This window comes from Euprymna scolopes, chromosome 13 (assembly GCF_053919585.1).
Source record: "Euprymna scolopes isolate OS-2025 chromosome 13, ASM5391958v1, whole genome shotgun sequence".
Lineage (NCBI taxonomy): Eukaryota > Metazoa > Mollusca > Cephalopoda > Sepiida > Sepiolidae > Euprymna > Euprymna scolopes.
Window position 1 is genome coordinate 35,249,632 of NC_136494.1, and position 17,484 is coordinate 35,267,115.

Consider the following 17,484-nt stretch of genomic DNA (forward strand, 5'->3'; position numbering starts at 1 on the left):
CTTAATGCTGGTTCACAAATATACCTCTATACTGTGTACAAAGTGATGTAGGGGAGGAGACATCGGCAATGATCATGTTGCAGTCAGAGAAGAGCATGCAGTGTACTCTTCCTAGTTCTATCCAAGTTACAAGAACCAAAGTCACAGAATCCAAGCTTCATACAGCAAGCAAGCTGCTTAATGCTTGTTATTTGTGACTTTGGCATCTTCATTTTGCATCAGTTTTCAAATAAATACACATTGATGTTTATTATAGAGTGGAGAATGTTTCATATTTATAATCATCAGAGTCAGATTTAGTATGCTATTTTATTGCCAATAACATGGTATAATAATGACAAATGAAACTTGACTAGTCTGAAACCAAGTTTGACTTGTCAGCTTAAATGCTATTTGGGCCTGACTTAGAAAATCTGACAAGATAACTGTATGTGGTGAATAAGATTAAAAAACTTAATTGTTATACTATTAAACAACCAAATCAAGCCAAACTTAGTTTGCTGTGTGTTGTATAGCATATAATCTGTTTACATAACTAGTATGATGGGTCCAGATTTTAGTATATATTAAATATGAAATTATTTTTACTGCTAATACATAGTTAAATCAAAATACAATGTTTCGAACTATTAAAATACTATTCAATGATAATGTTTACCCATTCATTTATTTTTTATAATCACTTATGTTTGAATGCATGTTTTGAGATGTGGCATCATGCCAAAGTTATAATTATTTTGTTAAGGTTAATATTTTTATCTTTATTTAAAAGAAAGTCCAAATAGCTTATTGGTAGAAGTAGACTGAAGATCTTTATTTAAAAGAAAGTCCAAATAGCTTATTGGTAGAAGTTAGACTGAAGATCTCAATATTTTGGTTTTAATTTCTGATCATGACATCCGCATTCTTCTTGGGAATTATTTCCTATTAAGCAATATTTTTCACTTCTAAAAGTAAAGATCTCTGATACTTCGAAATTGCACAATATACTTATTACGTTTAAAAAAATTGTGACTAACAGATTGACAAAATCAATCTTCTTCTATATATATAAAAGCGAAAATGTATGTATGTATGTATGTCTGCTAAAATCTTTTGACCGACGGAACAAAAATTCACAAACTTGGTCTCATATGAAAGCCCCACCCTCTTGACGACAAATATAAAAAAATTGGCCCAAAAGGACAATCAGAAGTGCGTCAACTGGTCGATTTTCTGCAGGGGGGGGGGGCAAAAAAGTGACATTTTAATGTTAAACATTACATATTTTTAAATCGATTTATAACTGCCCCAAAAAATACGGGCGCCAACTCTTCTACATAAAGTGTACACGGGGCCGTCTAAAGTTATTAGCACGTTAAAAATAGTTAGATACGATAGTTAAACGAAAAATAACAAGCCAAAAATGTGAAGTAAAAAACAAATACGCTTACAAAAAATATTAACAATCAAAGTTTTTACAAAAAAAACCCAGCCAGACGCCATTTTCTTTTTTAGTAACACTCTTTAGAGTAAGGAAGACGAAGTGAGTGAGAGAGAGAGAGAGAGAGAAATACACAAACGCAAACAGAGAGAGAGAAAGAGAGAGAGAGACAGATAAAGAGAGATGTCTAGACAGGAAACGAAATACGTAATTTAATAAACGCTACACGCTGAATCATAAAAAATGTGAAGTAAAACAAAAAATAATATGCTTTAAAAATTATTAACGATCGATGTTTTTAGCATTACTTCATATTCTTTTTTTTTTATCACTCTTTAGAGTAAGGAAGACGAAGAGAGACAGACAGAGACAGAGGGAGAGGGAGATAGAGAGAGACACACACACAACAACACATAGGGAGAGAGAGAGGGGGGAGAGAGAGAGAGGGAGATATGTCTAGACAGGAACTGTTTTAAAATGTAAACTAATAAGAGTGATTGTATTTGTTTTTCGAGTAACGTTTGTTTCTACGAAAGATAAGACCGCTGGAATTCTAAGAACATCTACATCTTAGCCAAAAGACCATGTAAACAGGTAATAAATGTTTTAGTTTCAAGAATTTATTTTTGTAAGACGAAAAGAGAGAGATAGAGAGACAGAGAGAGAGAATTCTAAGACAGGTTAATTCAATTTTCTCATTGTTTATACAGTCCCGAGCAACGCCGGGTAGCCCCGCTAGTTTATATATATAAAGTAATGTTGGTTTATATTCGGTTGACAAGAAAGTTCTTGCGGTTTTTAACTTTGGAGTTCAGATGAACATATTTCGGCTCAAACAAAAATTTATTGATTGAAATAAGCACCATCAGAATGAACATACTTTTGCTAACACAAAACAAATGTATTTCTGCCAGTAACGTAAAAGTCTTGCATTCTGGTGGCGATGAAGTCGCTGAAAGCATTTTTGATGTCGCTTAGGTTTTTGAAGCATTTTTCATGCAGAAAGTTGTCGAGATGCTTGAAAAAGTGGTAGTCGGTGGGTGAGAGGTTTGGAGATTATGGCGGATGAGGCATTTTGTTGCCCAATTTGTTCAACTTCTGCAGGGTCGGTTTAGCAATATGTGGTCGGGCATTGTTGTGGAGAAGAATTGGGCCTTTTCTGTTGACTAATGCTGGATGTTCTTACCGAAGTTTCTGATGCATTTTACTCATTTGCTGACAGTACTTCTCTGCCGTAATGATTTCGCCTGCATTCAAAAAACTAATGTATAAGATCGGTTGCAGACCACCAAATAATCAGCATAACCTTCTTTTGGTGCAACTTTGGCTTCGGGAAATGTTGTGGAGCTTCGGCGGTGTCTAACCACTGAGCTGAGTGTCGCTGGTTGTTGTAAAAATCTCACTTTTCATCACAAGTTACAACCCGGTCAAGAAACGAGTCATTCTTGTTGCATAAAAGAAGGGAAGATAACACTTCATAACAGCGTTTCTTTTGGTTGTCGTTCAATTCATGAGGCACCCATTTATCAAGTTTTTTTGTCTTTCCAATCTCTCTCAAGTAGTTGAAAATTGTTGTATATGTTACGTCTAATTCAGAAGCATTTTTGACTTTTGACTATTCTACACTCTTTAACCCTTATCCTTGAGTGGCCTATCGGCCTTGATAAGTGGTGACGTTTATGTAAAAAAAAAAAAATAAAAAAAAAAGCAAGTTCTTGAACAGTTGTGCATGGATTGGCTTTGATTAAGGCTCTTAATTGATCATTGTCAACATCCGATGGCTGACCACTATACTCATTATCTTCAAGATTCTCGTTGCCGCCACAAAATTTCTTAAACCACCATTGTGCTGCGCATTCAGTAGTGGTTCCTAGGTCAAATGTTTTGTTGATATTGCGAACTGTTTCAGCAACTTTTCAGCCCAGCTTTAATTGTAATTAGAAAGTTTTGCAAATTTGTTTTTTTTTTCCATCTTGTATTCAATGTTTTGAAAAGAAGATATAATTAAGCAATGCAAAGTCACATTTTAGAAAACAATTTTTTTAATGAATTTATATAAGAAAATTTGAAAACCTGAAAATGTTATGAAATGATAAAATCCCTTTTATTTATTTATTTTTGTTGTTGTTATTAAATTCAGAATTTTCGCCAATAACCTGGCTTTATCAAGGATATGTCAGTCCGATTAAGTTTTTTTCTTCTTCTTCTTCATAATGATGTAATAAGAGGTTGATAACTCCCGAAGAGAAGATACGTCTTGTCTCGGTAACTGTTTATATCCGTGTGTTGTCGCTTGGTTTAAGCGCGACATTTAAGCAATGCAAAGTCACACACTTTAGAAAACATTTTTTTAAATAAATTTAAATAAGAAAATTTGAAAACCTGAAAATGTTGAGAAATGAAAAAATCATTTTTATTTACTTTTTATTTACAAGGAGATTTATCAAGGAGATGTCAGTCCGATTAAGTTTTAATTAAGACCTAATTGTTTTAAAATGATTGTAATTTAAACAATTAGATAGAGCGAAGGATGCTCTTTAAAATTTCTAAAAATGAAAATGTCTCTGTGTGTATGTGTGTCTCTCTCTCTGTACATTTTCCTACCAAATAACTCTGTCAATTTTCGGTCTAGAGACTCAAAATTTGACATATGGGGTATTGAGATTTTGGAAAATCTGTTTAATCAGGTTATTGGCAAGAAATTTTGCTGTTAAGGGGTCAAAGTTCAGCGATTTCACCTTTGAAAACTCTATCAAACTCCTCCGCAAATTTTTAGTCTAAACACTTGGACATGGATCTAACTTTATAATTTAATTTGAGCCCAAAATAATAAATGCTAAGGGGTCATAATTGGGGTCAAAGTTTAAAAAAATTGACGTCTGCGGTCTCTACCAAATTACTAAGCCAATTTTTGGTCTAAACATTTGAAATTTTACATAAAGTGTATTCAGACATAGGGCAAACTTTTTAATCAGGTTTTGACCGAAAATTTGGCTGCTAAGGGTGCAAAGTTCAAAAGATTTGACCGTTACAGTTTCTAGCAAACTACTCAGCCAATTTTGGGTCTAAACATTTGAAATTTTACATAAAGAGTATTCAGACATGCAGCAAGCTTTTTAATCAGTTTTTGGGCAAAAATTTGTCTGCCAAGAGGTCAAAGTCGAAAGAGTTGACCTTTGCAGGCTCTACCAAATTCCTTCACCAATTTTGGGTCTAAACACTTTAAATTTTAGATGTAGGTTACTTTGGTATGGGTAAAAAATTTTAATTTGATTTGAGCTCAAAGCAATAAATGTTAAGGGGTCAAAATTGGGGTCAAAGTTAAAAACAATTTGGCCCTTTCTGTCTCTACCAACTTTTCTCTATGGTAGTTAAGGAAGCCTATTATATAGAAAGGCATTACCATATATTTGCACACTTTTTAATATATACATATGCACATAAAGTTATGAACAGTACATAGGGCCCAAGCAAAGCCAGGTTAAACTGCTAGTTATATATAAAGTAAAGGTATTATTATGGAAACTTATTTGAAATCAAAATAAAAAATTCTGCAAGAACTTTCTTGTCAGCCTAATATGTTTATATATTTTTGTGTACAAGATTCACTTATTAAAAGAATCATTATTGATTTTGAAACACTGCTGCTAGATGTAAGGGCTATATTTAGTTTAGTTTTATGCGAAGGGGAAAACAGGCTATGGAAGCCCTTCCTGAAAATTCAAATACCTCCTAATTTTGTGAGATTTTAACGAAAAGTATTAGACATCAATTAATAAATATCCTCCAATTTTCAATTTCTTTGGAGTATTTTAAAGAGTTTTTAGATGCATAATACTTCCCATTTCCAAATTCAAATATTTCAAATTTGCGTTGAAATTGATCTATGATCATCAGACATTTGAGAGAGATTGGAAAGACAAAAAAAACTTGATAAAATGGGCGCTTCACGACTTGAATGACAACCAAAAGAAACGCTGTTATGAAGTGTCATCTTCCCTCCCTTCTTTTATGCAACAAGAATCACCTGTTTCTTTACTGAGTTGTGATTTGTGGTGAAAAAAGGTGTTAAACAAGATTCTTTGAATTTCAGTTTCATTTCAAGAACCCTTAAGACTTAAATTTAAGACATTTTCTAGTATCAAAATAATATAATGAATTTTGATCAAGTTTAGACTAAGGATTCTAGACATAAAGTTTAGTATTATTATATCTTGATTGTAATCTTTGTAAGAGTACAGAAAAATAGTGCAAAACTGTTCTATTGCGGAGTTAATCTTGCCTATCCTGAGACGGGTACTCTTCTAGTCTAAATGATTAAATGCCAAATGTTTTTCACTTATCATAACTATATTAATATCAAAATATTTTTTATAATGCAACATAAGATTATAAGTACAACTATAAGTAATTTTTATTTGCATCTTTATTTTACAAGAAGTTTTTAAAAAAATTAATATTTTGTAATATAGATTTGTTATTTGTATTGTTATTTCCCATATAGATGGAATATTTTTTCAGCATTAATATTATTATAATATTAATTACACCGATTTAATAAAAACAAGTATAGTGTTTTTAAACTTTTCTTAGAATTTAATGTTCATTAATTTTCGAGGGAGATAATTTACATGAAAACTTCCGGTTTAAACTTTCAGTATCAGTAAAATGTTTTATGTCAGTGGGATGCTGAGAACAGATACTATACTTTAATCTTAGCTAAAACGTCATGGAACTATGAATAATAATATTTTTGTGACTAAATGAAAAAAAATGTGATTCAATTGGAATATCTTTTAATGGGGTGGGTAGTGTAATATCAATTCTATTGTCATAAGACTATACTCCCAGGAATAACGCTCTCCTTTTTAAGGAGATGGGAAAATCATCCCAAGTATTACATCCTTTATTATTGTATTATCTTTTATCAGGGATGAGTAATAAGAAATTATCTTTGAGATCTTTGAGTTTAGGCAGAATCCTCCCAAATATTACATCCTCCTTTGAAGAGGGAGAGTAATGTTGTGTCTGTTTTGTTGTCATGAGACCATCCTCCAAGGGACTACACTTTTCTACCTCTTTTTGTTTTGCCAGCAATGGTGTAGTATCTGTTCTGCTATGATGTCATACTCAATGACATTATCACATTCTTTTATGAGTGATATCTCTAGACATTACCTCCTCTTTTGTGGGGTGAGTAGTGTAAAATCTATTCTGTTATCATACCATTCTATGAGGCATTATCTCCACCTTTGAAGGGGGGGGGCAGTATAAAATATGTTTATTCATACGTTATGGTACCATCCTCTCATCATTACCACCTTCTTTTTTAAGGGGAGAATTCTCTCGGGCTTTACCTCCTCTTTTGGTGAAGTGTAGCATATATGTTCATTTATCATGATACATTTCTCCCAAGCATTATCTTCTCTTTTGGGGAATGAGGCAGAATAGTATCTGTTCGTTCTTCACGGGGCTCTATGGACAAATTTATCTTTAATTGACCTTTGACAGCAAAATATTTTTGTTTACTAGCCAAATAGAAAAGTTACTAGCCAAACTTACATAATTTTTGGAATATGACATCTTAGTTCTGTGATGAGTATGTACATCATAAAGATGTTTTTGTGTGTTTTTTTAAATAAGTGTAATTCTAAATATACAACAAATTTTATGGTGATACTTGAAGGTATAAACATTCTTATTTCTTCAGATATTTTTAAAAAAATTCTTTGTTAAAAAAAAAGTATATTGTTCTATTAAACATTTATTGTTTAAATAATTTAACTTTGTTTGTTTTATTAAAAATAAAGGTTGAAAGGATATTTTTCATTCAGTAGTGAGCTTTGCAAGATTGTCAGGGAAAGAAATACAATCGCCAAAAGATAAGCGTTTCATTATTTCTAGTTGCCACTTTGAAAAATCACTCGCAAATGCGACTGTTTCACTCGCAATGTAGAGCCCTGCTTCATGATACCTTTTTTTATTTTTTTATTTTTTCAAATTAAAAAACTTTTTTTTTTAAATATCTCTTCTGTTGTTGAATCTCATCTTTTCAGACATTATCTCCCTTTTAGGGAGACGACATGAAGTGCAGCATATGTTCTTTGATCATGATACCATTCTCTCTGTCATTACTTCCTCCTTTTGGAGAGGGTGTCTCAGTAGTAGATGTTCATTCACCATAATATCATCTTTTGAAAAACTATGCAAACCAAGGGAGCATATATTTGCACATTAATTTACATTATGTAGAAATATTTGTTAGTATATTTTGAATTTTGGACAAATTTTGTTTTTTAAAATTTTTAATGTTTTTTTTTAATATTGTTTTCCTTTCATATTCTGAAATGTTTAGTGTGAAATCGCTGCCCCCAGTAGTTGTAGTGCCGACTGACATTCGTCCTGTGCCTGCTGTTACAGTGAATCATTCTTGTTCATCCCTGATTGCTCCAACCATCGTGTTTTCATCACCCACAACAGTGTCTGTAAGTCCAGAATGTGTTGTTCAACAACCAACGGTCACGACGACACCACCACCAAAATCATCACCACAGCTATCAGGTCAGTCAGTACATTTCAAAAAGCTTTGAATCAAAACGGACATCATGAGTCAAATTATCAACTTTAAAAGTAATATGAACAAACACCTTGCTACATAACTCTTCACTTAGGATGCCCGCTATAAATCTGGCCCCGAACTCTCAGTAGCTACTTAGGTTTTGATTATAATCAGCTAATGTACTTCCTAACTTCTGGTGTAGTGCTGCTGAAAGCAGTGGCAAAATAAATCAGTTCCTTCGCTTTTTTTCTCTCATGCTTATATCTTCCCTGTGCATGTATTTTTTTTTTATTTTTTTCCCATCTTGTTTTTTTCGGTCTTATTTTAATTAAGAATTATTGAAATCAGTTTTTTCTTTTTTTATTTAATAACCTTTAAAAATTGTGTTTTTTTCGGTCTTATTTTTATTAAGAATTATTGAAATCAGTTTTTTTTTGTTTTTTTTAAAAGACTTATTTAAAACCCGTTTTAAAATATTTAAAAACTATTTTGGAAATATTATGTATTAGATAGGTTTTTTTGTTATGTTTGAAATTTTGTTATTTTGATTTCAGTAATTTTATTTTTTATACTTTCATAAACATATGTAAATTAAAATAAAAACCTTTATTTTTAAAATTAAAAAAATTCAGAATACTTTTCTTTTTATAATTTCATAAGCATATATTTCTTGCTGGTGGGAGCTTGGTGAATGGCAGCAATCAGGCTGACTTTGGTGTTGTGGGAGGTCATGTTGGTAATGTTCTCAAGTATCACCAAACGAAGTAATCCACCAGGATCAGGTTGGGGGACAAGGTGGGCTAGTGAGTACAAGGTGGGCTAGTGAGTACAAGGGTACAAAGTCATAGCAAGCCTGGGTCTCTTTGGACTTGTGGGCTGATACCGAGTCCTGCTGCCATACCCAGGGTCTGCCAGCGGCCATCTGATTGTACCAGGGGATCACTACACTCTTTAAGCACATCCAGGTACACTTTGGTGTTAACTTTCAAGCCGACTTCGAAGATGTGAGGTGGCATAATGTGACCTTCACTTGAAACCATACCAAAGACCATAACCATGACCGGAAACTTTGTTTTCACCACCCTGGGCATGTCCCTCTTATTCGTGGCAATCCAGTGATGCATTTTGAGTGTGATGGCAATGGTCCTGTTGTCATAACTTGGATCAGTAGAGAGTATGAGTTGTACAGTGGCGCATCTCTAATCCCACGCGTTAAACATTGTGTTACTTTCAGACATGATAGAAGGCTCCTATTGCTCTTGGGATTTATACACAACTGGCCAACTAAGTAGATGGTCTGCAACAAAAAAAGAAAACTGGCTTTCATCAAATGGAAATGGAATCATGTTGTCCTTTCTATGGTGGTAATTTTATTGTTCCACCCTGTATGTAATAGTGTTTTTACCTGAAATGCATTTATTCGAAAATATGGTATACTGCACAAGCACCTACTTGTGACAGCGGATTCTATGAATGAGAAATCCTTCTATAAGAAATAATGTTAAAAGCTTAAATTTCTTTGGCTGCCATTGTTTGCACATTTAAAAGAAAGTTTGTTGTTATAGAAACAAAACTGGTAAGTTTATATTCCTTTCTCGTCTTGCAAAAAACAATAAAATTTTTTATTTTCCTTCCAGATTCCTCTAATCCTGTCGTTGTGGTCACAAGCTCCATCAATGCAATAACAACTGTAGCCACCCAGATCTTGTCCACAAGCCCAATGGCTAGTGCCAGCAATCCACAGTTCATCTCCGAGGCCTTAGCAAAACAGAAAGAACTTCAGAAAACTCCTACCAAAAACCTGGTGCCTGTATTTAAACCTTTTCATAAATTCTCTCCCTCTATGTATAAGCCACTTGCGCCAAAGCCTTTACAAATTTCGCCAAGTACTCATCGGCATGTTTCTCCTCTTTTAGAAAAAAAAACAAAAAAAAAACGCAATAGTCCTCGAAAGCAGGAGTTACAGCAGAAGGCTCGTCTCATATGCCCGAAAGAGTTTGTTGTCAAACCTTTCCAGAAAGCCTCCCCCAAAGTTTCCTCCCCCTCGTCTATGTACAAACCCCTTGCCCCTAAACCCCTACAGATTTCTCCACCTGGCTTTCGACAGGTGTCTCCTCTTTTGGAAAAAAAGAAACGCAACAGTCCACGAAGACAGGAGTTGCAGCAGAAAGCTCGTCTCATATGCCCAAAAGGATTGGTTATCAAGCCACATTTTTCACCGACTAATAGGGCGGCATATGGTCTCAGAAAACGAGCAACACGGTCACCGAGAATGGCCAGAAACGGGGAGCCGAGGACTATATTGCCTATGAAGGCCTCTCCAAGTTCAGGCACGGCAAGCGTTTGTTGCAATCTGAATTTTGATAGACTCGAGAAGGTTCCAAACATGTCGAAAGGCTCCAGTCCATTGAATAGCAATGTTTTTTGTTCAACGCGTTCTGGAGGAAGTGGCAGGAAAACTGTGAATCATTCCGTACCAAACTCTGCAACGAAAGGCAATTGGCAAAATTCAAAGTTGTCAGACAAGCGCAGTTCAGGCAGCAGTTCTGCAGGTGGAATGGGTGGAGGAAGTGGCTCTAATGCCACCAACCAACAAGATGAGGCCAGTTCGTTGCAGAATGGAGACAGTCATATCGCAGATCTTATGGCAGCTAGCAGCACAATCAAGTATGACCATTTTTATTTTCTTGTTTCGTTTAATACATTCTCAGTTTCTTTTAAATTTACCTTGATTAACCTTTATATGATAATACACCCAGCAATTGTTATCACCCTCCAACATATTTTTAAAAGATAGGATCATCCGGTAAGCAAAGATTGTGATTGATGTGAACGCAAGGTTCTACGGACAAATTTATCATTAGTTGACCTTTGATGACTAAATATTTTTGTTTATTAGCCAAATAAAAAAGTTACTAGCCAAACCCACATGATTTTTGGACTATGACATCTTCGTTCTGTGACGAGTACATACATTATGATTATGTTTCTGTATTTTTTTTAATAAGTGTGATTCTTAATAAATGCTGAATTTTACGCTGAGACTTGAACGTATAAACATTTGAATTTCTTCAGTTGTTTTTTAAACAGCCTTCATTAAAAACGAGTATATTCCATTAAATCTTTCATTTTTTAAAATAATTTGACTTTACTCGTTTTATTAAAAAAACAAATAAAAGTTGAAAAGACATTTTTTACTCGGCAATAAGCTTTGGAAAATTGTCGGTGAAAAAAAAAACAAATAAGCATTTTATTATTTCAAGTTGCCACTTGGAAAAATTACTTGCAAATGCGACTTTAACTCACAACGTAAAGCTCTGCAAGGAAAAAAAAATTATGATTTTATCCATTTTAAAATAAATTGTTCCAAAATCATTGACTAAACAATTTTAAATAGCAACATTCCATTGACTAAAACAATTTTAAATAGCAACATTGCATTGACTAAAACAATTTTAAATAGCAACATTCCATTGACTAAAACAATTTTAAATAGCAACATTCCATTGACTAAAACAATTTTAAATAGCAACATTCCATTGACTAAAACAATTTTAAATAGCAACATTCCATTGACTAAAACAATTTTAAATAGCAACATTTCATTGACTAAAACAATTTTAAATAGCAACATTCCATTGATTAAAACAATTTTAAATAGCAACATTCCATTGACTAAACAATTTTAAATAGCAACATTCCATTGACTAAAACAATTTTAAATAGCAACATTCCATTGACTAAAACAATTTTAAATAGCAACATTCCATTGACTAAAACAATTTTAAATAGCAACATTCCATTGACTAAAACAATTTTAAATAGCAACATTTCATTGACTAAAACAATTTTAAATAGCAACATTTCATTGACTAAAACAATTTTAAATAGCAACATTCCATTGACTAAAACAATTTTAAATAGCAACATTCCATTGACTAAAACAGTTTTAAATAGCAACATTCCATTGACTAAAACAATTTTAAATAGCAACATTTCATTGACTAAAACAATTTTAAATAGCAACATTCCATTGATTAAAACAATTTTAAATAGCAACATTCCATTGACTAAACAATTTTAAATAGCAACATTCCATTGACTAAAACAATTTTAAATAGCAACATTCCATTGACTAAAACAATTTTAAATAGCAACATTCCATTGACTAAAACAATTTTAAATAGCAACATTCCATTGACTAAAACAATTTTAAATAGCAACATTCCATTGACTAAAACAATTTTAAATAGCAACATTCCATTGACTAAAACAATTTTAAATAGCAACATTCCATTGACTAAAACAATTTTAAATAGCAACATTCCATTGACTAAAACAATTTTAAATAGCAACATTCCATTGACTAAAACAATTTTAAATAGCAACATTCCATTGACTAAAACAATTTTAAATAGCAACATTCCATTGACTAAAACAATTTTAAATAGCAACATTCCATTGACTAAAACAATTTTAAATAGCAACATTCCATTGACTAAAACAATTTTAAATAGCAACATTCCATTGACTAAAACAATTTTAAATAGCAACATTCCATTGACTAAAACAATTTTAAATAGCAACATTCCATTGACTAAAACAATTTTAAATAGCAACATTCCATTGACTAAAACAATTTTAAATAGCAACATTCCATTGACTAAAACAATTTTAAATAGCAACATTCCATTGACTAAAACAATTTTAAATAGCAACATTCCATTGACTAAAAGCAATTTTAAATAGCAACATTCCATTGACTAAAACAATTTTAAATAGCAACATTCCATTGACTAAAACAATTTTAAATAGCAACATTCCATTGACTAAAACAATTTTTAAATAGCAACATTCCATTGACTAAAACAATTTTAAATAGCAACATTCCATTGACTTAAAACAATTTTAAATAGCAACATTCCATTGACTAAAACAATTTTAAATAGCAACATTCCATTGACTTAAACAATTTTAAATAGCAACATTCCATTGACTAAAACAATTTTAAATAGCAACATTCCATTGACTAAAACAATTTTAAAATAGCAACATTCCATTGACTAAAACAATTTTAAATAGCAACATTCCATTGACTAAAACAATTTTAAATAGCAACATTCCATTGACTAAAACAATTTTAAATAGCAACATTCCATTGACTAAAAACAATTTTAAATAGCCAACATTCCATTGACTAAAGCAATTTTAAATAGCAACATTCCATTGACTAAAACAATTTTAAATAGCAACATTCCATTGACTAAAACAATTTTTAAATAGCAACATTCCATTGACTAAAACAATTTTAAATAGCAACATTCCATTGACTAAAACAATTTTTAAATAGCAACATTCCATTGACTAAAGCAATTTTAAATAGCAACATTCCATTGACTAAAACAATTTTAAATAGCAACATTCCATTGACTAAAACAATTTTAAATAGCAACATTCCATTGACTAAAACAATTTTAAATAGCAACATTCCATTGACTAAAACAATTTTAAATAGCAACATTCCATTGACTAAAACAATTTTAAATAGCAAACATTTCATTGACTAAAACAATTTTAAATAGCAACATTCCATTGACTAAAACAATTTTAAATAGCAACATTCCATTGACTAAAACAATTTTAAATAGCAACATTCCATTGACTAAAACAATTTTAAATAGCAACATTCCATTGACTAAAACAATTTTAAATAGCAACATTCCATTGACTAAAACAATTTTAAATAGCAACATTCCATTGACTAAAACAATTTTAAATAGCAACATTCCATTGACTAAAACAATTTTAAATAGCAACATTCCATTGACTAAACAATTTTAAATAGCAACATTCCATTGACTAAAACAATTTTAAATAGCAACATTCCATTGACTAAAACAATTTTAAATAGCAACATTTCCATTGACTAAAACAATTTTAAATAGCAACATTCCATTGACTAAACAATTTTAAATAGCAACATTCCATTGACTAAAACAATTTTAAATAGCAACATTCCATTGACTAAAGCAATTTTAAATAGCAACATTCCATTGACTAAAACAATTTTAATAGCAACATTCCATTGACTAAACAATTTTAAATAGCAACATTCCATTGACTAAAACAATTTTAAATAGCAAACATTCCATTGACTAAAACAATTTTAAATAGCAACATTCCATTGACTAAAACAATTTTAAATAGCAACATTCCATTGACTAAAACAATTTTAAATAGCAACATTCCATTGACTAAAACAATTTTAAATAGCAACATTCCATTGACTAAAACAATTTTAAATAGCAACATTCCATTGACTAAAACAATTTTAAATAGCAACATTCCATTGACTAAAACAATTTTAAATAGCAACATTCCATTGACTAAAACAATTTTAAATAGCAACATTCCATTGACTAAAACAATTTTAAATAGCAACATTCCATTGACTAAAACAATTTTAAATAGCAACATTCCATTGACTAAAACAATTTTAAATAGCAACATTCCATTGACTAAAACAATTTTAAATAGCAACATTCCATTGACTAAAACAATTTTAAATAGCAACATTCATTGACTAAAACAATTTTAAATAGCAACATTCCATTGACTAAAACAATTTTAAAATAGCAACATTCCATTGACTAAAACAATTTTAAATAGCAACATTCCATTGACTAAAACAATTTTAAATAGCAACATTCCATTGACTAAAACAATTTTAAATAGCAACATTCCATTGACTAAACAATTTTAAATAGCAACATTCATTGACTAAAACAATTTTAAATAGCAACATTCCATTGACTAAAACAATTTTAAATAGCAACATTCCATTGACTAAAACAATTTTAAATAGCAACATTTCATTGACTAAACAATTTTAAATAGCAACATTCCATTGACTAAAACAATTTTAAATAGCAACATTTCATTGACTAAAACAATTTTAAATAGCAACATTCATTGACTAAAAACAATTTTAAATAGCAACATTCCATTGACTAAAACAATTTTAAATAGCAACATTCCATTGACTAAAACAATTTTAAATAGCAACATTCCATTGACTAAAACAATTTTAAATAGCAACATTCCATTGACTAAAACAATTTTAAATAGCAACATTCCATTGACTAAAACAATTTTAAATAGCAACATTCCATTGACTAAAACAATTTTAAATAGCAACATTCCATTGACTTAAACAATTTTAAATAGCAACATTCATTGACTAAAACAATTTTAAATAGCAACATTCCATTGACTAAAACAATTTTAAATAGCAACATTCCATTGACTAAAACAATTTTAAATAGCAACATTCCATTGACTAAAACAATTTTAAATAGCAACATTCCATTGACTAAAACAATTTTAAATAGCAACATTCCATTGACTAAAACAATTTTAAATAGCAACATTCCATTGACTAAAACAATTTTAAATAGCAACATTCCATTGACTAAAACAATTTTAAATAGCAACATTCCATTGACTAAAACAATTTTAAATAGCAACATTCCATTGACTAAAACAATTTTAAATAGCAACATTCCATTGACTAAAACAATTTTAAATAGCAACATTCCATTGACTAAAACAATTTTAAATAGCAACATTCCATTGACTAAACAATTTTAAATAGCAACATTCCATTGACTAAAACAATTTTAAATAGCAACATTCCATTGACTAAAACAATTTTAAATAGCAACATTCCATTGACTAAAACAATTTTAAATAGCAACATTCCATTGACTAAAACAATTTTAAATAGCAACATTCCATTGACTAAAACAATTTTAAATAGCAACATTCCATTGACTAAAACAATTTTAAATAGCAACATTCCATTGACTAAAACAATTTTAAATAGCAACATTCCATTGACTAAAACAATTTTAAATAGCAACATTCCATTGACTAAAACAATTTTAAATAGCAACATTCCATTGACTAAAACAATTTTAAATAGCAACATTCCATTGACTAAAACAATTTTAAATAGCAACATTCCATTGACTAAAACAATTTTAATAGCAACATTCCATTGACTAAAACAATTTTAAATAGCAACATTCCATTGACTAAAACAATTTTAAATAGCAACATTCCATTGACTAAAGCAATTTTAAATAGCAACATTCCATTGACTAAAACAATTTTAAATAGCAACATTCCATTGACTAAAGCAATTTTAAATAGCAACATTCCATTGACTAAAACAATTTTTAATAGCAACATTCCATTGACTAAAACAATTTTAAATAGCAACATTTCATTGACTAAAACAATTTTAAATAGCAACATTCCATTGATTAAAACAATTTTAAATAGCAACATTCCATTGACTAAAACAATTTTAAATAGCAACATTCCATTGACTAAAACAATTTTAAATAGCAACATTCCATTGACTAAAACAATTTTAAATAGCAACATTCCATTGACTAAAACAATTTTAAATAGCAACATTCCATTGACTAAAACAATTTTAAATAGCAACATTTCAAAAAGCGATATTCGTTTTATGGATTTTTTTTTTTTTTTTTTTTTTTTTACATAGGCATAACCGCTTATCAAGGCTCAGGGACCACTCGAGGATAAGGGCTAACTTGAAAATTAAAAAAATTATAGAAATTAAAAGTATTTGTTATATTTCTATTACAATTGCTGTGCTGATATTTTATCTAAAAGGTTGTAAAACCCGCCTCTACAACAAGTCAATCAAGTCAGTCCCTTTGAACATGAAAAATCATTACTGTATTTACAATAAATGTATTTTCTTGTTGTAATTAGATTTAAGTTGAACAATTCTTCACATAAAAGTATGAGTTTTTTTGTTTTTTTTTGCATAGGCATCACCACATTATCAAGGCCAAGAGGCCACTCAAGGATAAGGGTTAAAGAGTGTACAGTAGAAATTGGGCAATATAGTAATCATTAGTAATGAAAATTTGGTAAATTTGAAAACTTATATGGAATGGCTCATCAAGAACTTGTTTATGTTAGACTTGAAGACAACCATATTGTAGTCAGCCGGAAAGCAGGAAAACGGAAGACAATTCCACAGGCATGCAGTTCTAAGAAAGTTTTGTTCATGGAATCTACGTTTAAGTTTAGGCACAGATAAACAGTGGGGGGAATTATTGATAGTGTTTACAGCTAGACGAGTGTTTCTTGTGAAAGTTTGGCGAGGGGGGACCATAGATTGAAGCTCAGTCGAACACTTTCCATGAAAATAACGACACATCAGAGACAAACTCGCAACATCTCTTCTGTGAGATAGAGGTTGCAGCGAAAAGAAAAGGACATCTCCTACGAGGCTACGAAGTCTATTTTGAACTCTATCAAGGCAGGACAAGTCCTTTCTAGCAGCTCCTGCCCAGATGTGGCAACAGTATTCCATCCTTGGACGTACCTGGCTCTTATATAGATAGAGAATAGCATCAGCAGTGAGATATTTACCGGATCGATAGAAAGATCCCACCAT

The 17,484-nt window shown here is 31.0% G+C and overlaps 1 protein-coding gene across 1 annotated transcript in view; it reads left to right on the top strand.

Moving 5' to 3' along the window:
* LOC145291968 (uncharacterized) overlaps positions 1-17,484 on the top strand; it is a 136,255-nt gene that overhangs the window by 102,037 nt on the left and 16,734 nt on the right. The window contains exons 17-18 of the mRNA XM_080137908.1: positions 7,779-7,984; positions 9,620-10,649. Of these exons, the coding sequence (XP_079994034.1) occupies positions 7,779-7,984; positions 9,620-10,649 (1,236 nt within the window). The remainder of the gene's footprint in view (positions 1-7,778; positions 7,985-9,619; positions 10,650-17,484) is intronic.